A 25,064-nucleotide genomic window follows, 5' to 3' on the forward strand; every position below is an offset into this window, starting at 1 on the left:
TGCACCAGCGACAGATTTTCATAAGTAATTTTGATCTTCTTTCACTTTTGCGTAGGTGCTAGTTTTAACAACTAGTTCGGTACTTTCTTGTTATCTTGTCGTCATACGTTTAAGATGTGTATTTTTTGGCACTGATGTTAAAGAATGATTTTAAGTAGAAATTAAAACTATATTATGAAACGAACACACAGCGTCTTCAAGTTATTTCAGTAGTGATTCGCAATGGTTATCGCCAAATTTTTAAATTAATCCAGACAGTGAGAAATTCAAGAAATTTTCATCAGACGGAGAACAAGAGGACCAGCGAGCAATGAAAAAAGGACATCCTACAAGAAGATCAAGCAGTATTCCAGATGTAGCCGTGAAGACTATATTATAATAGATACTACATTTATGAGAGAATTATAAGGTAAATTTCAACTTATTTCTGATGTTATTTCCTTAGTCGCTTTTTGTAGTGTTGCTGACCCTGTCCGCCATTCATGGTCAACTTACAGCACTATCTCAATCAGTAATACGAAGTCCGCCTTATCCGTAACTTATTCCATCAAAATTCAAACCCCAATCAGATTTTCTATTTTGTATTTTCATGGCAGAACCTCGAGGAAAGGAAACACTACAAGTCCTGGATAGCTATGACCAATGGGTGGCGAGGGAAGCACTGGCTGATAGTTTACAACTACTCAAGCAGTCGCTACAGATAGTGAAGGACGGTCCTGAGCAGAAGTGGACATGATCCAGTGTGCACAAGATGGCAACCAATTCTGAAGTAAAAACACTACAGCCATCTGGCAAGGAATGAAATTCCGTGTGTCTCGCATAGGTGTAAGCATAACCAGCGTGACCAGCAACCATGGAGCCATCAGTATAAATCACTTCTGAAACCTGATATGGACTGAGGAGATAGTAGAACTGGTGGTGAAGGGTCTCTGGAGGGACAGAAACCTTTGAATTAATGGAGAGATCAAGACAGAGCTGTGGCCGAGAGACGATCCATGGAGGGGTACGCGCGCGAGCGAGAAAAAGAGGCGGTAAAGGGAAATGCTGGAGCTCAGGAAAGAGCGACTGAATGTGGGTAGCCATGGTAAGCCCACATCGTGGTTGCTGCCGCAGGAGGTTGATCTCAGTGTCTGGATAAAGGAGACCGTAATTAGGGTTCTTTGGGATGCAGCAAATGCAGAGCATGTAAGATATCAGCTATTGTTGGCACAAAACTCGCAGCGGTGAGATCCCCACTTCTGCGAGAAGGCTAATCACAGGGCTAGTCCGGATGGCACCAATCGCAAGTCGTACCCCACAATTGTGGATTTGGTCTAGTATCTGCAACGTCGAAGGTAACGCAGAACCATAGACGGGACTCTCGTAGTCCAAACCAGACTGGACCAGTGCTTTGTACAATCTCAGTAGGCTAGAGTGGTCTGCACCCCAGGTGGTATTGCACAGACATCTAAGAACATTGAGATGTAACCAGCACGTCCTCTTCAGCTGGTGAAGATGAGGGAGGCAACCGGGCGTCGAAGACCAGACCCAAGCGATGGGTACCCACCACCTTGAGCGATTGGCCATTGAGGGGACGGATTGTATGGTGATGGCAGAAATGCATAACAGACAACTTGGCCACCGAAAACTGAAAGCCATGGGAGAGAGCCCAACATTGCACCCGGTAAATTGCCCCCTGTAGATGGCATTCTGCAGCACCCGTGACGGAGGAAGTGACATAGATACAAAACTCGTCAGCATACAAAGAGTGGGGGCCTGTCGACCCAGCAGCCGCCACCAGTCCATTAATGGCGACGAGAAAGAGAGGGATGCTCAGCACGGAACCCTGTGAACCTCATTTTCTTGCCGATGGGAAGTGCTGTAGGAGGAACCAACTTGAACCCAGAAAGAGCGACAAGAAAGAAATTTACAGATAAAAACGGGCAGAGCACCACGAAGGCCCCATTCATGAAGGGTGGTGAGGATGTGGTGGCGCGAGGTGGTGTCGTACGCTTTAAGCAGGTCAAAGAAGACTGCAGTCAGGTGTCGCCGATGGGCAAAAGCTGACTGGATAGCAGACTCAAGGTGGACCAAGATATCCGCCGTAGAGCGGCCACAGTGAAAACCACCTTGAGTCGATGACAAAAGATTACAGGATTCAAGGATCCAGAACAGCTGCAGACCCACGAGGCGTTCAAGGAATTTGCACAGGGTGTTGGTAAGGCTAATTGGACAGTAGGTAACCAACCAGCTTCAACACTGGAATAACAATGCTTTCCTGCCACTGGGTAGGAAATACCCCCTCACTTCACTTCACAGACTGTTGAAAAGGGTCAGTATACGACGGTGGCCAGCCACCGATAAGTGTTGGAGCATTTGGTTATGGCCAGGAGCCGTGTCGGGACAAAAGGGGAGGGCGCTGGTGAATTCCCACTCACTAAATGGGTTGGTTGGTTGATTGACTGATTGGGGTTGAAGGTACTAAACAGCAAGGTCATCAGTCTGTTGTTTCAAATGTTGTCCATTCGTTCGGATGTATATCTCACGAGAGGCATAACGATAAAAGGTAAAAGGCTAAAAAACGTAAAAGTTCAGTCATGTTGTCAATGGTAAAAACAAAAGAGGGAAGTCAGTAAAAGGGCAATCCCAAGACAGGAAATATACCACCTCTGATACAGTACGGGCGAGACCGCCTGCTATTGAAAAATGTTCAACCGCTAGAGTTTAAAAGGGCGTATTGTAAAAGGAGACTAACCAAATCTAAAAAGCGATAAAAACAGAGTAAAAGGGAGAAAAAGAGGATCTTGGCCAAGGAGAGGAGTCAGGAATCTCCAAACACAGCTAACAGTGAGAGACACACCCCAACCCTCACCACCCTGTCCCAAATCCAGAGGGAGATTAAAAACTTTACAACTGAAAATAAAAACCACTTTCACAGAGGAAACTGAGAACCAGTTCATTCAGGAATTATCCACCAATATTAAAGTACAGGGAAGTATGTATTTAATATGCAGAGCCAAAAGAAGGGGGCATTCCACCAAAATGAGGGCTACTGACTGGAAGGCTCCACAACCACAAAGTGGGGGTGGCACATTATGCAAAAGAAAACCACGGGTCAGCCTGGTGTGGCTGTTGCGGAGACGACACAGGGTGGTCGAGTCCTTTCAGGAGAGGCGGAAGGAAGAACGCACGGGACAGGTGTCACCTTAATCGCACGAAGTTTATTAGACAGGGGAGTAGCCTCCCAAGAATTGGCCCATGGCTGTGTGAAGTGGGATTTGATGTGAAGCCGTAAATCCGCTGCAGGAGGGGTTACAGGGAAAGGGGGTGGGGGGGGGGGGGGGGTGGGAATGACTGCTTGGGAGTGACTGCTCCCCCAGCCAAACGATCAGCAAGCCCATTACCTGGGATACCCCAATAGCCAGGTACCCAAAGGAAGCCAACGGAAAAAGCAGCATGGTGATGATCAGCGAGATGGTCATGGATAGCAGGGACCAAGGGATGGCAGGAAAAACAGCAGTCAAGAGCCTGAAGACCACTCACTCATTGAGTGCATACATAACAAAACGCGGATGAGTTGGGACTGTTTAATAAAGGTAAGGGCCTGGGAAATTGCCATCAATCCTGCAGTAAACACCCCACATGCAGTTGGCAGGACATGATTTTCCATGCCAACAGAGGATGTGAAGGCATATCCCACACGATCAGCAGATTTAGAGGCATCGATGAAAAAAACAACAGCATCCCGAAACTTCCATAAAATGCGGCGGAAAAAACAATGAAACACTATTGGGGGAACAGAATCTTTCGGACCTCGGCGGAGACTCACCCAAATCAGGGCCGAGGAACTAACCAAGGAGGGGTGTTGGGAAGGGAACGTGGGAGACAGGACAAAGAAAGAAGCTGAAAATCACGGCGAAGAAACGCGCAAGCGGAGCCCAACCGGTAAACCCGCCCAAGGGTGGAAATCAGGTGGATGACGTCCTTGGTTTGGGAACAGGATAGAATAGGAAGGATGAGCGGGAGAGGAACGGACAGCGACCGCATAAGAAACCAGAAGCTGAGACCACCAAACAGAAAGTGAGCTTGTTGTCGAAAAGAAGGCCAAGGAAACGAAACTGTGGGACCACAGGTAATCATTATGCATCAAGATAGAGCTCCGGACTGGGGTGGACTGTAGTACGGTGACAGAAGTGGACCACCTGTGGTTTTAAAGGAGAGAATTGAAATCCATGTGAGAAGGTCCATGCAGAGGCACGCTGTATAGCACCCTGGAGCTGCCACTCTGCAGAGGCCGTCAAAGAGGAACTAACCCAAGTGCAGAAATCATCCACATATAGAGCAAGGGTGACCAAAGGATCGACGGAGGCCACAAGTCCACCTACAGCAATGAGGAAAAGAAGTACACTCAAGATGGAGCTTCTGGGACGCCATTCTCCTGGGTCCGTGGAGAACAACCGACGTAACAAGAACTGGCGGATAAAAATCGGGAGTGGGCCCTGAAGACCACGGGGGTGATGAGCATTAAAATCCCTGAGAAGGACGAAGGGAGGAGGAAGTTGCTGAAGAAGGGGAGTTAAGACAGCAGGTGGAAATCCTGTCAGGAGGGAAATAAAGATTGCAAACTGCGACCCCAGAGTCCAGGTGGAGCCTATCAGCGACTGCTTCCAATGTAGTTTGAAGAGGAATCCACATACTAACAACGTCCATACAGACCAACGTACAAACTCCACCAGAGACCAGCAGTGGGCCAACCCGATTTCGATAAAAAGCATGGAACCCACGAAGGGTCAGTGAGTGATCCATCAGTAAAATGAGATTCCTCCAGAACCATACAAGCTGCAGAGTAAAACGAAATACGGGATGTCAACTCCGGAAGGAGATGGTAATATCCATTACAATTCCATTGGATAACTACAGAACAATGATTCCAATTGGGGGTGAACAGCCTAAAGCCAGTCTTGCCACCGGGTCACCATCCGTCACAGACAAGGAGGGGGCGACATCCATGAACAGCAGGTCAGAGTCAGGTTGTGAAGGTGGGGACGGGACCTCTGGCTGCTTCTTTTCTGTTTGAGATGGAGGAGGGCTGTGCTGCAAAAAGGAGCCAGCTGCAGCAAGATCTGGAACAGAAAGAGAGCGGGCTACCTCGGTGCCCACAGACCTTGGTTCTCGTGGTTGCCATGTGGCAGCAGACCTTTGGCCTGGAAGGTGCCGGGAAGGGTGTCCCGAGAGGGGCGCCCTTGACCGGCAGACACCGAAGAAGTGGGACACTTCTCCGGCTGTAGAGGGGGAGCGGCACCTGTAGGGGAGGGGGGAGGAGAAGGGTGCAGGACTGGGGTAAGGAAGAGAGTGGAAGGGCTGAAGATGTAACTAAAGCATAGCTTGATGTCACTGACACAGGATGAAAACGTGCATACTTCTTATGAGCCTCAGTGTAGGTTAGATGATCAAGGAAATTATACTCCTGTATCTTTTTTTCCTTCTTATAAATGGGGCAATCCCGTGAACATGGAGAATGATTGCCATGACAATTAAGACACACAGGAGGAGAAACACAGGAACTCCCCTCACAGAGGGGGCGCCCACAGTCACCGCAGAGGGTATCATTGGTGCAGCGGTAAGACATGTCCAAACTGTAAGCATTTAAAGCATTTCATCAGTGGTGGAATCTAATGTTTTACATCACACCAATACACCATCACCTCAAGGGCCAGGATAACGGTGTCTGTATCGATGCGATTGTTTTTAGGGCCTCGCTGTACACGGCAGATAAATCGAACTCCTCGTCGCTCGAGGTTTACATGGAGCTCCTCGTCAGTTTGGAGAAGAAGATCCCGGTAGAAAATGGTGCCCTGTACCGAGTTCAAATATTGATGGGGTGCAACGGAGGCTGAGAAGTCACCGAGGTGGTCGCAAGCACGCAGGGCTTCAGATTGGGCAGCAGAACATGTCTTTAAGAGCAAAGAACCAGACCGCATTTTACTCATGGGTTCCACTTCTTCAATCATCTCCACGAAAAACAAAGGCTTAGTAGTGGCAAAACTTTCGCCATCAGTCCTGGTACAAACGAGGTACCGAGGGAAAGGTTTCAACCCAAGCAGGTGAGCTTGACCCTCTTACCAAGGGGTGGTATAGCGTCCCCAGTGCCAAATTTTTTATCATGTAGCCGTAAAATAATAATTTCTCTGTGTAGGTTTAGATTGCAAAGAAATAATTTATGACAGAATGATCTAAAGAGACAAGATACGCTCTTTTGTTAATTTTTTAGTCGACTTCACTTCCTCTTTTGTCTTGAATGTGTCTAGAGGGACATCTTGCGTGTGCTGACGAATGTAAGCATATTTGTATGAGTTAAGCATATAATATAACGATTTAATATTATTGTGCACTTTTAATTTGTAAGAGGTGATCCCGATTTCATGTCCGCCTTCCCTGAATTAACCTGCATTCAAGTAATTTACAGCTCAACAATCGCAGCGGCCGATGCAGCCAACGACGCCATTACGTGGCGATATTAACTCACGAAAAATTAGCGGAAGCGGAAAACTCGCCAGCTATTAACATAATATTAATTTTTCTCCACAGCCGCACGAAGTTGCAGGAATACTTAGCTTTAAGATTCTTATTTTCAGTACCATAGCTGAGAGCCAGAGCCAGGACTCCGACTACAATACAATGGTCAACGGAGGTAAGAAAAATACTCTCGCGCGTGTGTGGGCCGCAATTTTAATTAATAACTAAAGATTTCTTGCTTTAAAGTGAACTGACTAGCCGAGTTTATTACATTGTTCAACTTAAATATCATTTTTATTAAGGCCCACCACGTAAGTCGGCAACAATCAAAAAATAATAATAACAATAATAATATATACATTAAATTACGACGGCCGACGGACGCGAGAGTGGCCAGTGAGGGGAAGGGTGAATGATCAGGAGTGTCACATCTACTATCACCCTTAGAGACGGCCACAGAATGGCCAGGATGTTGAAGATTTTGTCGCTTCACGTGCAAGTCGTCCACCTTAGTACCAACCACTCTGACCAGGGGCTTGCCCCGTGGGCGCCACCGAGCCACAGCTAGGGCCATCTGGCACGGCGGCCATTGCCGGGACTTCTGATGCCCCAAAGTGATGAGCAACGACTCCTTGGCATACACGAGGCGTTAACAGCTCAGGTACTAACAGTGTGATCCCTGTGTTGTTAGGGGGTTCAGCCAAGTGGGTACTTAACAGCGCCACCACATGGACTGGTTACTGTGCTGGTGACCTAATAAGAGGGGAGCCAGGGTGCAAGGGGAAAAAGGGGGGGGGGGGGGGGGCAGAGGAGCCTGCACAATGAAAACTAGGTTGAGAGTTCATCCCCATATGGCTCACACTGAATGTAAAATGTTGGAAATGGAGGTCGAACCCCAAGGGGACCAAAAACGCTGAAAAGGAGATGGAAACAGCAAACTAAACAACAACACATACCAAAACAAAGCCGGCAGAACAGCCAGGTCAATATAAAGAAGTCCACCGAGAGCGAAAGGAGGGGGCAGGGAGAAAGGAGCAAGGGCAGGGAAGGAGAGGAACAGGGATGATAACGCTGTCTGGAAAAAGGAAGGGGATTGAAATAGCTCGGGGCACCGTACGAGTCACACATGTACCGACAAAAGGGACTGTGGGTCCCCTGGGAGGCAAGAACGAACACGGCTAAGGGCTAATTTAATGGCCATCAATTCAGCAGTGAAGGCACAGCAGCTGCTTGACACATAGTGGAGTTCACTACACTGTGCTTGGGTATATGCAAAACCTGTTCGTCCATTGACTGTTGAGCCATCGGTGAATACCACCTCCAAACCAGATACTTCTCAAGGATAGCAAAGAACAGGTGGCGAAAAAAGTAGGATCAACAGAATCTTTCGGACCGAAGGAAACTTAAGGCAAATCTGAGGTTGGGGCACAACCATGGGGGCAGATACAATGTCTCCCTGACCAGAGGTGACAGTGGAGGAAGTTGCAGTTCTGAAAAGGGGCCCTGGAGGCGTTCAGCAACTGTACACCCACTTCCGGGTCGCCACTGTGGGAGGTGGAGCTCCCACTGAGAGGAAAGGGCATGGAATTTGGGATGCTCAGGGATGCTACGAATGCGTACAGAGTAATTTATTAGCTATTATTGGCACTTGATGGAAGCATTCCAGCCTTGACTACTTGGCTGTTCACAGAACTGTTTTTGGAATGCTCCTGTCACAAGTCAGACCCCACAATGACGAATGACGTCCAGCATCCGTAACACTGAAGATGATGCTGAACCATATGCAAGACTCACGTAATTAAGAGGCAACAGAACAAGGGCTTTGTAGAGCTGCAAGAGGATAAGAGGGATCTGCACCCCAGCTAGTGTTACTGAGACAGCGAAGTATATTGAGGTTTCGTCAGCACTCTCACTTAAGTTGGTAAAAGTGGGGAAGCTATACCAGTCGGGAATCGAAGACCAATCCTAGTCTCAACTACAAGAAGTGATTTATTGTTTAGGTAAAGCTATGGGTGTGGTGGGCAGTGTGACAGTGACGAAAGTGCTCAACATTAACCAAAAGCCATGGGTGAGAGCTCATGACTGCACCTTTCATAGGGCGTCCTGCAGGTGACCCTGAGCAACAACCATACTACAACAGGAATAATAAAATGAAAATCATCGGCATATAAGGAGGGTCATACCGAAGAGCCCACAGCCACTGCTAGACCATTGATGGCTACCAGAAAGAGGGAGGCCCTCAGTACAGAGCCCTGCAGAACTTTGTTTTCTTGGGTGTGGCAGATACTTAGTGAAGCACCTACTTGAACCCAGAACGTATGGTGCGACAGAAAGTTCTCGACAACAATCGGATGTGGATCCCGGAGACCTCACTCGTGTAACATAGCAAGGATGTGGGGACGCCACGTCATGTCATAAGCATTCTGTAGGTCGAAAAATACAGCAATGAGGTACTGATGACATGCAAAGGCCATCCGGATGGTGGATTCTAGGTGAACCAAATTATTGGCAGTGGAGCAGCCTTTGTGAAAACTGCCCTGAGATACAGCCAAGAGGCCCTGAGACTCAAGGAGCCAACACAGCCGCTTGCCCACCATGCATTTGAGCAATTTACAGAGATCGTCGGTAAGGCTGGTTGGGCAACAACTGTCCATCTCGAAGGGGTTCGTACCCAGTTTCAGTACAGTAACTCTCGCGCTTTCTCGCCACTGAGATGGGAACTCATCTTCATTCCAGATCCGATTAAAGAGGGTACGATGTGATGCTCACAATCCACTGAGAGAGTCCAGCATATAGCAACAAACTCCACCTGATACTCTCTTATAGTTGGTAAGGTTCTTAAACTAACCTTGGTAGCCATGAAGGGTAGGGGTCCAAGTTGCTGGAAACCATATTTCCTGAATGGCAATACAGAATGCAGGGTATGTGCTTATAAGTTACTGTAGCTCAGTCAAGTGGTGGAAAAATCCATTACAATTCCACTGGAGGAGAAGACTGAATACTGCGGAGGCACTAAGCAACCAGGGAGGGGTGGAGGAGGGGAGGGGGGGGGGGGGGAGTAGTTATGAACCAGGGTCATGTAGAGTCACCAGTTGAGATGTCAGGGGAGCCACTGACACAGGTACTGTGGCACACTGCCTGGGGAGGTCTGGTGCCCCAGGGGCCATCGGGACTTCGACCTTCGGCACAGAAGGAGTACGTGCAGAGTCCAGTGGCATGAGGGTCACCAGAGTTTCCTTTGTCTTAGAGGAAGTCTTCTTTCTCCTTGGAAAATTTGGACAGAGTTTCCCTGAATTGATTTCAGGTACAGAGGAGGAACAAGAAGTCCAACGGCCAGCAGCCTGTGATTCTTTCAGCCACTGGCTGGCATCTGGCTATGGACCAGCAGGAACTGTGGACCTCTCCCTAGCTAGAGAAACTGGAGGAGGAAACGGTGCCCCCTGCTAGGGGATGGGGACTGGTGCCCCGGCAGGTGGGGAGCCAGAGTTCCCAAAGTGGGTGCACTGCCTGGGGGCTGCGAAGATCCCCCCAACTGTGTGGGGGTGGGGGGGGGGGGGGGAGGGGTGGGGTGGCAGATGTCAGTGGGCAGTTCTGAGGGTCCACTATAAGAGGCACAACAGAGGAAGGCACCATTAACACAGGAGGCAATAATGACGTTGTAGCTGTAGCATAAGATTGCGTCATTTGTCTGGGATCTAGACGCCCATACTTTTTTCTGGCCTTCTGGCCTCTTGATATGTGAGCCTGTCCAGGGTCTTATACTCTTGGATTTTCTTCTCACACTTAAGAACTGAGCAATCTGGTGAGCAGGGAGAGTGGAGTTTGCCACAGTTTACACAGATGGGGGGAGGGACACAAGGAACATTCACGTGCAACAGATGTCCACAATGCCTGCTGACAGGGGTATCAGTGCAAAGGAAAGACATGTGTCTGAACCCCATACACCTGAAACATCTCACAGGTGGAGGAACATGGTGTTTCATATCATATTGGTAGACCGGCAACATATCACACTCTAAGGCCAAGATGAAGGCTCCAGTACCAACTCTGTTTCCCCTCGGTCCCCTACGGACACGATGGATGAAGTCACTACGTTGGCCCACAGCTCATTGCCAGATTGCAGAGGATCGTGGTGATAGATAATGTCCTGGAACATACTGAGATTCTCGTGAGAAGTGACAGTCACAGTAATGTCACCTAACTATTCACAAGAGAGCAGCACCTGTGACTGAACAGGAGATCATGTTTTAATGGGGAGGGAACTGCTCTTCATCTCAGAGACGGTTGCAGCTTCTCCATATCTGTCCTCAATGTTTTCACAAAACATAAAGGCTTTGTGACCAAAAACATATCCCTGTCAATCCTGGCACACATCAGGTATTGGAGAGAGGATTTTGGCCCTTGTTGGTTTCTACTGCATTCTTCCCACAGTCTGGCAACGGAAGGAAATGTGTTGGGATCGTATGTTGTTGCAATGTGCAATGCCTTTCGATTTGAAGAGACTGCTGAGGCCTCATGACCACTAGCAGGAGAAAGTTTAAGTCACTTCACGTGCGACTAGCCACCATGGTGCCACCCATTCCAAATGAGGGCTCTCCCTATGGGTGCCACACAGCCACAGCAATGGCTACCCGGCCAGTAACCGGGAGTCCCTGTGCCTGTCATGACAGGAACATACTCAATGGTGTAAGTGGGGAGCATGCAGCGCAGGCACCAACAGTGCGATCATTGTGCGGTCAGGGGAGCTATCGTTGTGGAGGTACTTCGTGACCTCCCCACAATGGGATGGCTACCATGTTGGGTTTCAGGCATACTACATCAGAAAGGAAGAGTGCCAGTGTGGAAGGGCACAGGCATGACATGCACTTCTTTAAAATTTGGGAAAGTTGGCCAGTCAAAACTAACGATGGGGACCGTACTAACGTTAATGGAAGGTGAAGATAGCATCGGGAGTGAAACTAGAAAACGAGGCCAAAATCAAAAACCAAGTCCAAGCAGGGTCTGTACCAAATGGTGCCATCCTATGGAAAGTCAGCGGAGAGAAGAGAGAGTCTAAGTGTAGGTTTGCATCACAGAAAGAGGAAGCAATGCTGCAAAGGCTGGGGCTCTGTGGTAGCCAAGCACACACTCAACAAACAATGGTGAGCCCCCTGCAGGGAGGGAGCACTGACTTATGTGAGCACTTAGAATGATGCCCAAACAACGAAATCAACAGTTTGTGGCCAGTCAACAGGTGAATTTGCAGCCGTACGAATAGACACAAAATTTCTCGACCTCATAAACGAGGGTTACACCCTCCTGCTCCTCAAACTGGGAATAGTTTAGCCGTGCAGTGTTTAACATTTCGGACTCAATTTGTAGGACAAAATTGCTGCAATGGTGTCCTGGAACATGTCAGTCACCCGTGTCAACAGCAGGCTCGCTATTGTGGCGTCAGACATGGTGCCACCTTGAGACCATCCTTAAGGTGCTGAGAAGACTGTTGACACGTGGCCAAATGCACAATTTTGATGCCCTTCTTTTGCAGCCAATTGAGGGGACGTGTGGCCCGCACCACTCAGTGAATAAATTTGGCACATGATTTTACCCAGAAATGACTAACTGTTTAAGGCTAATAGAGGCCAGCTTTTTTACGATTGTGTTTCTGAATGGGAATGATACCTTTGTGACTTAAGGTGAGTGTACACCTGTATGCTCTGCACCTTGTCACCATGTGCCTCCACCTGTCCCAGAAGTAAGTAGAGGGACACGTGTAGGTGCACGCCTCTTTCTTAACAAGTGTATGTAAGCAATTCCATTTGACCCTGTGAGGTGTCTAGTAATGTCAAACCAGTGAGGCTGCACATAAATGTGCTCTCTAAAGGCAGGCTGAAGACCATCTAACGCTACGTACTACTACGAACAAAACATTTGCTAGATTTTTAATGTTTATAATGGACAGGCCAAAAATAATGTTAGCTTACGCATTTTATCTATTTTGCAATACATGTAATCGTAATGATCAATTCTAAATGAAAAAAAAAAACTTTATATAAAAAAGAAGTATCATCACCACTTAAATTTATATCACAAATACATATTTTTGTTTCACTCGCAACTGAAGCGCCTGAAATGCCTGATCATCATCTTGTTACTTTGACAAAATCATTTCACTGAGCTGGATGTGTAAGGAGACAAAGTTTGTGAAGCATAGAGGGGAGCAGTCTCTGCAGCATATGGATCTGCATCATGCAGGCACTGGCTGGTGGATAGAGAAGAAATACCTGACGTGGATGTCATGCTGCTGATTCCATTTGCAAATCACAAAGTAGTTTATGGATGCACATTTCTGCTAGAGATTACAATGATCTTTCATCCTTCCTCACTGAAACTAACTGTTTATGACTCAAATTGGCTCATAAAGGAAATGATGGTTTTGGCATATAAAGGGTCCCAAAATCACTCCTCCAACTCTTAGTCATTGGAAATACAAACAAAGGCTTATTTTGTTCAGGTCTTCCAATATTTCCAGGCTGCTCTTATTTGTGAGAAACTAGCAAGTTATTTACTTCCACTCTGTCTTTACAGTACATGGAATCAACAAGCCAGAAAAAATGAAATGCACAGTAATACTGTTTAATTTTCATGTGTTTCTCATTTGACTACTCGGCCAAAATGCTAACGCAAAGACTAATTTGTATGCATACAAAAAACTGAGTCTTAACAGCAAGACAAGTGAAACAAAGCTCCAAATGGAGAAAACCACAGACAGGTGAACAACTATTGCATATCTCTACCCATGTGGGATGGTGAGATTCTTGCACCTGCATAGAGTGGCCCCTGCACACAATTCAGAGACGTGCTTGACTTTAGACTAGTGTGTGTGTGTGTGTGTGTGTGTGTGTGTGTGTGCGTGTGTGTGTGTGTGTGTGTGGAAACTGCCACATGCACTCAAGAGTGTTCAGGAAGTTGTACAGGTGTAAATGTACCTTGAGAATATGCCCCAGGTATCTGATGCTGGGAGCAAAGAACGGCACTTTTCCAACTGTCAGCATATGCTATTTTCCTGGAATCATAAAAAGGGATTCAGGATTCTTGTGACATCCCACAAGCATCAACCCCCTAACAATGATATCATCCAAATAATTAACACAGTGTGGAACATCTCTAACCATCTGTTCTAAATACTTCTGGAAGATGGCACGTGCACACCAAAGTTAAGGTGCTGTATTTCCACAAGGCAAACAGTAAATTACGACTAGCAACTAGTGTGATTCCTCGTTGAGCAGCATTTGGAGATAAGCATACTTTAAATGTACTTTTGAATACTAGTGGGGCCCAGTTAGTTTAGTCAACAACTTTTCTGGGTAGCAGATAGAGATCAACATAAAACTGGGAATTAATGATTGACCTGAAATGCACAAGTGCGCAACAACTCATTTGGTTCTTTAGGTGAAAATCGCAGGTGTTGCCCACTGATTGGTGGAAATAATGCTTTGGTACTGTTGTGCAAGCTCTGCAAAATTTTGTTGCCATAAAATTACACGCACGCACACACACACACACACACACACACACACACACACACACACACACACACGCACACCAGAGCACTGGTTCAAAATATCCTTATAAATACTGCATAGAGCATCAAGATCAGAAAAAGGAACTGTTTCTGCCACTAAATTGATGTGGTCCTCTACTCTGAATCAAAAACTGATAAGATGTCTACACCGAAAATGTTGGTGGCAGCGAGAGCGCACACACAGAATATTTACACAGAATCCGACACAGTGTCAATGATTAAAGACATGGCAGTGCCGGTTTCCAGCTGGAATTCCATGGACTAGCCAAACAAAGGTAATTCCGAGGTGAGCTTTTGCAATGGCAGGAGAGCTGCCTACTCTGCAGTTCTGACTGTGTCATTCCTGTACCACGTCTGAGCACGCAGCCAGCAAGGTGCAAGATGCTTGTTGACATTCTTCTGCATCCGCAGCTGCTGTGGGAATCTGGTTCTGACATGCCCGTTGCCAGTCAAGACAGAACTGGAATTCCTTTGCATTGTGTGAAATATGTCACAACACCAATGAGGGAAGGCATCTCTCTCACTCCTGCTAACATTACGCAAGGAGTCACTCAACACTGAGGGGCGAACCGAATGGTCCATGTACTAGTTGCCTGGAAGCCCTTGGACTTGGGTGAGACTTACCATAAAGGCAGAAACAGAGGGTGATGAAACGAAATCATTAGTTGACCACTGTCTACTTCTGACACTTAAATTCCATTTTTAAAAGCATGCTGAGCAGCCAAAGCAACCTCAAATATTTGGAAATTTTAAGTGCTTCACCAAGATTAGGATTGGACTTGGCCAGATTTTTAGCAGTAAATCGCTCCAAGCACTATGGGACTTAACATCTGAGGTCATCAGTCACCTAGACTTAGAACTACGTAAACCTAACCTAACGACATCACACACATCCATGTCCGAGGCAGGATTCGAACCTGCGACCGTAGCAGCTGCGTGATTCCGGACTGAAATGCCTAGAACCGCTCGGCCACAGTGGCTGGCTTTTGCAGTAAACTCCCTGTCAAAGGCAAGGTGCACAATCAATATTTTCAATACAGTCACGAGAAACAACCACACACAGAAAAGTTAAAAACACCAGAAATACTGGGTCAATACAACTGACAGTTTCGTAATGGATGCAAATGCGAAATTTACATTTTGGAATAGCAGAGCAATTGATGAAAGAGGACACTGCCTTCAAGATGCTATAGAAGAACACGGGCTTCATGTACAAACAGGGCTCTCAAACCATGTACTTCCTAAAATTGTGCAGCTTGGCAATACATACAGATATTACCCTTGAAATCTTGAAAGTCAGTGGCCACACTGGAAACTGCGTCTGTTGGTGACCACAGTGAGTCCTATGCTTGAGTGTGAGAATGTATCATAAGGTTTGCTTAGCATGTATTTGAGGTAGAATGTGGCAACCAGCCTGGTATTTGCCTAGCAGGATGTGTGAAACAGCCTAAATAACCAAATCCAAGACAGCTGGTGCACCAAATTCTGTCATTAACCCACCACTGAACCAGGGCCAGGGCACCTCCCCCAATTCTGAAAGCAGTGCATTGATGTGCACAGCTGTATGTGAAGGTGTAGAGTTATACATCACTCTTACTTTGGAAGACTTCTCTCCATTGAGAATGACATGCTAGTTGGTGCTCTGTGTGTTTCTTGTAACACACAGTTGTTTCGTTTGCACATGTCAGATAATAAAATTTCTTTATTTACAGATAAGCCTTCAATATTGCAGGAAGTTGTCACTAGTGATGGTCTTGATAAAGGCCTTTCAGCACATATTTCACCACTTAGATAACTGGTCTTGCGACAAATTGAGTTACTATACTTGAGTCGTACGTCAGCTTCTGCACACATGCAATTGTTGTCAATCCCTTATATAAAGTCTTTAGTTAATGCTATCCCATGAGCATTTTCATCTTAAGAATTCTCCATTTTCTTTACCAACTATCTTCTCATTTTCTTAATATAACAATATACCCAACAATTAGGTTTCAGTACTGATTATATATAGTGCTTCTATATGTGCACAAAATATTTTCTCAACATTAGCCGTGAACTTAACATTCACTGCCAAATATTTCTTTTACTTTTCTTATATTTTTCATTTAATACTACTTCATTTTCATAATCTTTGACTTTTAATGTAGCAGCAGTACATTTGTACTAATGTTCCTTTCCAAATATATTTATAAGATTTTATTTTTAAAAATATGCAGCTTCTAAGATAACACAATTGATTCTGGCTGCTGTAACCTTCTACAATAATTTTACCATTTGGTTTCAATGACCACCGGAGCACCAAAACTAAAGATGTCAAAACAGCTCTCCGAAGAGCCCCAAAAAAGGCCTTTACCAAGACCATCACTAGTGACAACTTCCTGCAATATTGAAGGCTTATCTGTAAATAAAGAAATTTTATTATCTGACATGTGCAAACGAAACAACTGTGTGTTACAAGAAACACACAGAGCACCAACTAACATGTCATTCTCCATGGAAAGAAGTCTTCCGAAGTAAGAGTGATTTCAGGTGTGCCGCAGAGGAGTGTCGTAGGACCGTTGCTATTCACAATATACATAAATGACCTTGTGGATGACATCGGAAGTTCACTGAGGCTTTTTGCGGATGATGCTGTGGTATATCGAGAGGTTGTAACAATGGAAAGTTGTACTGAAATGCAGGAGGATCTGCAGCGAATTGACGCATGGTGCAGGGAATGGCAATTGAATCTCAATGTAGACAAGTGTAATGTGCTGCGAATACATAGAAAGAAAGATCCCTTATCATTTAGCTACAAAATAGCAGGTCAGCAACTGGAAGCAGTTAATTTCATAAACTATCTGGGAGTACGCATTAGGAGTGATTTAAAATGGAATGATCATATAAAGTTGGTCATTGGTAAAGCAGATGCCAGACTGAGATTCATTGGAAGAATCCTAAGGAAATGCAATCCGAAAACAAAGGAAGTAGGTTACAGTACGCTTGTCCGCCCACTCCTTTAATACTGCTCAGCAGTGTGGGATCCGTACCAGATAGGGTTGATAGAAGAGAGAGAGAGAAGATCGAACAGAGAGCAGCGCGCTTCGTTACAGGATCATTTGGTAATCGCGAAGGCGTTACGGAGATGATAGATAAACTCCAGTGGAAGACTCTGCAGGAAAGACGCTCAGTAGCTCGGTATGGGCTTTTGTTGAAGTTTCGAGATCATACCTTCACCGAAGAGTCAAGCAGTATATTGCTCCCTCCTACGTATATCTCGCGAAGAGACCATGAGGATAAAATCAGAGAGATTAGAGCCCACACAGAAGCATACCGACAATCCTTCTTTCCACGAACAATACGAGACTGGAATAGAAGGGAGAACCGATAGAGGTACTCAAGGTACCCTCCGCCACACACCGTCAGGTGGCTTGCGGAGTATGGATGTAGATGTAGATTAAAGTTGTACTAGGAGATTTTAACTGTCATGTTCTCGCATGGGGCTGTAGAGAGACAAATGACGACGGCGAAATGCTGGAGATCTGGGCAGACCAGACTAAACTGAAATTGATACATGACCCAAAGTTGCCTGCATCATTTAACAGCGGGAGATGGAAACGAGGATATAATCCAGATAACATCTTTGTCTCCGAGAAGGTATCCCTGCAAACTGTAAAGCAAATTGAGGACCCAATTCCAAGAATGCAACACAGAGCAATAACCAGCTGCATTACAGCAATAATCAAAACAGATGTAATGCCCTTCAAGAGATGCTTCAACTTCAAAAAAGCTCATTGGGAACTCTTCGCAGAGGACCTAGATAAATAAGGAGATCTTGGAAATTAAACCACAAGTACAAGCATATGAAACTTTTATAGACCTCGTCAAGAAAATCTCTCGATGGTGCATACCTACAGGGTGACGCACTCAGTATATTGCTAGACTCAATGGTAGCAGCAAGGAAGCTCTGAAAAAGCATGAAGAACTTTCAATAAGGACCCATTCTCAGAGGGAACGATCCAGTCAGGTGAGTTACTGATGTCTGGTATCTCTGAAGTGAGAAAGGAAAAGTGGTGTTACCTCCTACAAGAGACTGACGTGAAGCACAGCAGTAGGAAGGCATGGAAACTGCTCAAAAGTCTCAGCAATGACCCAACAGAACCACAATCAAATTACAGTGAATTTACAACTGATCAGATAGCTCACCAACTGCTCATGACCGGAAAAACTAAAACGAAAATCAGGAATGGCAAAATCAAAAGAAAATTGAACGATGAGATTAGCTTCCTACCTCGTCTGTTCTTCATCCAGGAGCTACAAGATGCCATAAACGATTTGAAAAACAATAAGGCCGCTGGCCTCGACAATCTAAGATCTGAGCAAATTAAACACTTTGGACAGAGGGTACAAGCATGGATCCTAAAGCTAATGAATAACTGTATTATAACAATGCAAATTCCTAAACTGTGGATGAAAGCTCGGGTTGTTGCATTACTAAAACCAGGGAAAGACCCAGCTGAAGCGAAAAATTTCCGGCCTGTCTCACTGCTTTGTCATCTATTTAAAGAGCAGGAGCAAATGATCCTCAAACATATAGCTGATTATGTGGACAAAGCCCTCATTAATGAACAAGCTGGATTTCGAACAGCACAATCATGCTGTGGCCAAATCCTTAATCTCACACAGTACATCGAAGACGGCAATCAGAGAAGAGAAGTAACTGGGGTCGCATTCCTGGATCTCAGTGCCGCATATGACACAGTTAACCGTAAGTTGCTTACCCAGAAAGTGTATAATGTCACTAAGGACTACACCCTTTCTATGTTCGTACAATGCATGCTACAGAACAGACGCTACTATGTAACCTTACAATCTAAAAACAGCCGATGGAGGACACAGAAAAATGGACTTGCACAGGGTAGTGTCTTGGCTCCAATATTATTTAACATCTATATGAATGACCTTCCCATCAGGCACCAGACACGAATGATCATTTATGCCGATGATGCAGCAGTGGCCACACAAGATAAAACCTTTGAACAAGTGGAGGAGAATCTCACTGGAGCCTTAACAGAACTTGCTACCTATTACGAAGGCAATAATCTGAAACCAAACCCTAGTAAATCTCAAGTATTTGCCTTCCATCTTAGGAACAAACAAGCCAAACCGAAGCTCCAAGTCATGTGGCAAGAGAAAGAGCTGAAGCATACAAACAGCCCAAAATACCTGGGAGTAACATTGGACAGAGCGCTTACTTTTAAGCAGCACTGTCAAAAAAAGCTAACAGGTTCATCATGGTGAGCTCAACCACACGTTTTGCGCACCACAGGTCTGGCGCTGAGTATCTCAGCAGCAGAATACATGACGCCAGTTTGGAGGAACTCTGCTTACACTAAGTAAGTTGACGCCGCCGTAAACGAAACTGTACGTATTGCCACAGGATGCCTCAAACCAACTCCCAAAGACAAAATTTATCCCATCATAGGCATAGCACCACCCACTATCTGCAGACAAGTAGCTCCCGAGATCGAAAGATCAAAACAAAAGAATGATCCTCGACACCCAATGCATATGCACCGAAAGCAACGCGTCTGGCTGAAATTCCGCAGGAGTTTCGTTGAAACTACTGAAGAGCTCACCACCAAGCCCGTCGCAAGGCGGCCTGTCTCTTTGGGAAGAAATGGTGCCACTCTCCACAATGGAACTACTTGAGGGGGGATCTGCAGGATTTCAACTACCTTTTACAACTTGGAGGTCATTAAACCGGCTGTGCACTGGAGTAACTGGGTGCAAATCAAACCTATTTAAATGGGGCTACAGTGATAGGGATAGGTGTGAATGCGGAGCAATACAGGACTTGGACCACCTATTGATTTTGCCCAGATATGTCTATAACATGCACTAAAGATGACATTTTGAAAGTCAATGACAAAGCAACCTACTTTGCTAACTACTGGGAAGGGAAGATATAATTGGTGCATTCGATACGGAAGAAGAAGAAGAAATGATCATACAGGTGGAGTTAATGACTGAGTAACTAGCAATTACAGACTTTGTTAGTTTTTATGACATAACTCTGTTTCTTCTCCCAAACCTCCCATACTCAAGCCGTACAAATTCAGACACTTTCTCTCATCTTCAACAACTTCCTATTCAATTATTCTCAGCAATCTATCACAACTCTGGTAAGTTTCTTTTTGAACACCATTGGAACAAGTCTCAAAACACTTAGTGTTCTACCTTTGCAGAAACTATCAATAACATCTCTTTCCTCAGGTACACCACGATTTCTAGCTGAGGTCCGTCTTGCCAATGGGAATCCATAATATCTTTGATTAATGGCGGAATGTATACCGTCTCCTTGGTTACCAGGCTGGTGTGCCCCCTCGACCATCTTTGCTACGATTACATTTACCAGAAGATCCTGCAGAGGGCAGCACACATTTTAAGGACCCCTGTCAGTGGGTAATGACTTTTTCTCTTTTGTTACTTTTATCATGAATGTTCCTCTTCATAAAATCAAAATAATCTTTGTTGTTTTCTCAAAGACCGAACTCCTAATAATTATACATTTCATACAAGTTTTCCGTACAAAGTAATCAAGTCTCAAAGCCACTGGCTACAAATGATGTTATGCCAGAAACAACGGGCACGGCTGCTGCTATTTAACTGCCAGCAGCTGAGCCATTTTCAGCAGTGTGTTCTCAATGTAAGTAGGGACAGACCTGCTGAGCCTTTTTACTCCATTATTATATATTACAGTGCATTTTGATTGTAAGTAAAGTAATATGTTTTATTCCTCTTCACAGAATGTAGATCTGATGGTTGTCTCTGTAGTAGATCGAAACCAGTTATCCACAAATAAAAAGTAACACCTCATATACGTACACGACTGTGTTTACTAAATAATTAAAGTGTTCTGTTTTCTCACTAATATCCTTGATGGTGCAGTGCTTGATGGGGGGAGGGGTGAAAGAGTATTTTAAGTTGCTGCCCTTTTGCTGCATTGTGCAATTTGGTAAAATAACACTCATCTTTTAAAGAGAGAAGTTATTAAGACTTACCCAATATCTTTTCCTTGCTGTAATAGTGTCCAAATTCCATTGCTTCCTCGATAATCAGGAATTTGTGCTGCAGTACTTATGCCTGCTCCAGTGTATACAACAAGGTGGTGTGAATTTCTTAAGGCTTCTGCTAAAGTGTGACATTTCTCTGTTAGAACTTCTGGGGGATCCTCAATTTCCTTTGATCGCTCTTTCAGTTTCTGCCTTGTTTCAATCCTACACAAAAAAACATGCTTTTCAATACAAGTGTGACATAAATAAATAAATAAATATTAGATTGGTGCATAAGTACATAGCGTTACCCCACGAGTTTAATAAACACAACAGAGATGCGTAACAGGGACTTTAGTCATCAATAATACATTCTCCTTCAGTATTTAAACAGTCGGCGAATAATGGGGCAACGTTTACATTCTGATAAAGCAGAAATCACATGGTCGAGGCAAACAACTCATCGAGCCATGTGGGGTCAATCCATATGAAGTGGTCCAGTGATGGTTGCTTGACCATATTTAAATATTTTAATAATCTTGCACCTTTATTGAATGGCGGCCATTTTCGTTTGTAAGTGCACGACTATGTTTCAGTTTAGAGACGTTAGTAAAAATATCAGTATCTCTGCACTGGGTTGTTACTACATTGCAACTGACATGATTGTATTTAGAAAAGTGTCCTCTACAACATTGTCTATTACACAAAATACCCTAAATTCAAAAATAACTAGTCTAAATGACCTCCAAAGTTTGGTATCCAAATTTTCAAAAATCGACTTTTTAGGTCCAAAAATAACAAACAAGGAGCGATTTATGAGAGTCTATTTTTTCCTATAGTTAGATATCATACACTACTAGCCTCATATAGAGCAAGAACACTTACAAATGTTTCCTTAATTTTGTATGAATTTTTGAAATTTGAAAATTTTCATTTTTTGTTAAGTTTGGGGTTAGTTATCTCAGGTGAGACTGAATATAAAAATATGATTTTTGCACCATTTGTACACCTATATGATAGCAACGTACTGTAAAAATTTCGACACTGATATCTGACTGTGAACAAAGATATGAATTTTTGAAAATTAGGAAATAATTCACATTACTCTACAACTGACTTTATGGCTGTTGCCTGTTAAAATGGTTTATTGTTTCATTGTAATCAAATTTAATTGTGACATATTTAGTTAACACTATCACCCAATATTAATTTAGTTTATTTATTTTTAGTAACGCAATATAAACAATAGGAGCTTTCGCTTTTGTTCTGTGGTAATAAGTATGCCCATTTACGTTTAGATTTATTGTCAATAAAGAAGTACATTATTGCTGGGTGTGGCATTGTTGTAGTCAGTCTGCTCTGAAACCTCTGTTAGAGTGGATGTACATACTCCATCGAGAGTGTAAAATGTGTTATGTGCTTTGTTCTGTGTGTAATTTGTAATTCATTTTGAGAGATAAACTGGAATGCAATAACATGGATGAACAGTGCTCTGTTGGACAGATAGCAAGTGAACTGTGTCACAAAACAGTTTACAGTTTAGTTTCAAAAAACTTGGAAAATGTGAATGACTTAGATGAAGTTAGACAAACTTTGTTTAAATTTCAAGTAAGTTCTTCGGTAACATCAGCGAGCGAGTATCATGAGAAGAAATCTATTCTGAATTACAACCTCATTTTTGGAAGCAAGTGCTGGGATCCACTTAAAGTCCATAAAAAGCCTATTACTATAGGTTTGAGGGATTAAAACTTGAACATTTGTCCTTGTTATGTGAGAGTGAAACAGCTTCCCAAGTGAGATGTAATGTGATTGATGGAAATTCCCTGTGCCCAAATTGTTACTCAGAAGTACCTGTTGTGAATCCAGAACCAGAATCATGCAACCTTGTTAATGAGGAAGCTGTTAGCATATTGGATTTTGCTTGTTCTAAGTTAGACGTATCTCCTGCTTCGAAAATAATAAAAATTAAGTAGCAGAAAAAGAAAAGCAACTATTGAAAATAAGGTACAACAACTTTCAGACAAAATTAGAAAAGACGTGAAATCGTGCTTTAATAATACAGATACAAACATTATGTCTAAAGACGAAGAAAACCTACAACCAGCGTCATCTGACACTGAATATTTCAGCTTAATAGAGAAATTAAAAAATTAAATGTTCAGTGACATCTAAAGAGGAAACAGTTAAAATTTTAAGTTTGCTCCCTGGCTCATGGTCAAGAGAAAAAAAATAGTCCATGAATTCAACGTTTCTCATCATTCAGTAAAACTAACCTGAGAATTAGAGAAAGAGCAAGGCATTCTTCCAGTTTTAGGAAAGAAGAAAGGAGTAGGTATAAGTGAAGAAACAATTAAAAAGATCCAGCAGTTTTTTGAAGACGATGAAAACAGTAGAATGTGCCCAGGTTGCAAAGATAGCAAAAGAGTTGTTACAAACGGAGTTAAAGTAACAAAGCAGTGTCAAATTTAAATGAACTTTATGTAGCTTTCAAAAATTCTCATCCTGAATGTAAAATTGGAAGGTCAAAATTTTGTGACCTTCGCCCTAAGTGGTGTATTCTGGCTGGATCCTACAGGACACACTCCATATGTGTTTGTTTATATCATCAAAATGTCAAACTGATGATTGCGGGTGCAAAACTCAGTGATCTTAACTACAAAGAGTTACTAGATTTTTTGGTCTGTGACACTAACTGTTATGACTGCATGATGAGCTTGTGTAATAAATGACCTGGTAAGGAAACCGCTATTGAATTGTTTCACGAATATGATGAGGAAATGCCAGACAGTATTACCTTCAAACAGTGGGTCACAACTGACAGGGCAGAAATGATAACAGTGGTTAAACCTCGGGAAGAGTAACTGGAATCTTTAATTGATAACTTACAAAAACTCAAGTCACCACTGTGTTTCTAAAATACAAAGCAAGTTTTTGAAGGACAAAAAAAAGCACATTTGTGATTCAGGATGCAATACAAGGGTACCACTGGGTCAATGACCATACAACAGTGCATCTATTTGTTCTCTGGTTTAAAAATGAGAAAGATGAAGTTTGCAGTTCTTCATTATGCATTCTAAGCGACTACTTGGAGCACAACACTATGGCTGTACATGTTTCAAAAGCAAGTAATAAATTACCTAAAAGAAAATTTTCCCAATGTTGAGAAGCTGATATACTTTTCAGGTGGAAGTGGTAGTCAGTATAAGAACAAAAAGAATTTTTCAAATCTGTGCAACCACAAAGTAGACTTTGTGCTGGAGGCTGAATGGCACTTTTTTGCGTCTTGCCGTGGTAAAAATGTGATTGAGTAGGAGGTACAACAAAATGTGAAGTAAGTAAAACCAGCGTACAAAGACCAACCATAGACCAAATTCTCACAGAACAAGACATGTATGTCTTTTGCAAGGATAATATTAAAGGCAATACCTATTTTCTGATCAAGAAAGAAGAAGTGATTCTGCATATGAAAACAACATTTCAAACCAGATTTGAAACTGTATAGCACTAAAAGGAACAATGCATTTCCACAAATTCCATGGCATTGCAGAAAACTTAGTTCAATGCTATGTAACATCAGAAACCGAAATTTATGAGGATCACTGGGTCAGTAAAATTACAATCTCTGTCTTTAACATTGAATGACATAGAAGCATGTGTGTATGGTGGACAGTGGTGGCTTGCAGAGGTTGAAAGAATAAGTTTGGAAAACAACGATGTTTTTGTGCATTTTTACCATCCTACTGGCCCAAGAACATCATTCAAGAAATCTACTAGTGACAAAGCTTGGATACCAATGAAAAATGTTTTAAGGAAACTGTCAGAGCTTGAACTTTCCACAGCAACTGGAAGGTCTTATTCTATATCACAGAAGCTGCCTGAAGAAATGAAATAAGTGTTCTTAACATTCACTACCATGTTTAGGAACAGTCGCATCTCGATGGATGTTAATTGAAAATATTTATTTTAAGTAT

At 43.8% G+C, this 25,064-nt stretch overlaps 1 protein-coding gene across 3 annotated transcripts in view; it reads right to left on the bottom strand.

The window, feature by feature from the left end:
- The window catches only part of LOC124774980, a 186,252-nt gene that overhangs the window by 91,666 nt on the left and 69,522 nt on the right, over positions 1-25,064 (bottom strand). For all 3 annotated transcript variants that reach the window (XM_047249723.1, XM_047249721.1, XM_047249722.1), the window contains exon 4: positions 21,103-21,318. In XM_047249723.1, the coding sequence (XP_047105679.1) occupies positions 21,103-21,318 (216 nt within the window). The remainder of the gene's footprint in view (positions 1-21,102; positions 21,319-25,064) is intronic.

The sequence above is a fragment of the Schistocerca piceifrons genome, chromosome 2, assembly GCF_021461385.2.
Source record: "Schistocerca piceifrons isolate TAMUIC-IGC-003096 chromosome 2, iqSchPice1.1, whole genome shotgun sequence".
NCBI classification, from domain to species: domain Eukaryota; kingdom Metazoa; phylum Arthropoda; class Insecta; order Orthoptera; family Acrididae; genus Schistocerca; species Schistocerca piceifrons.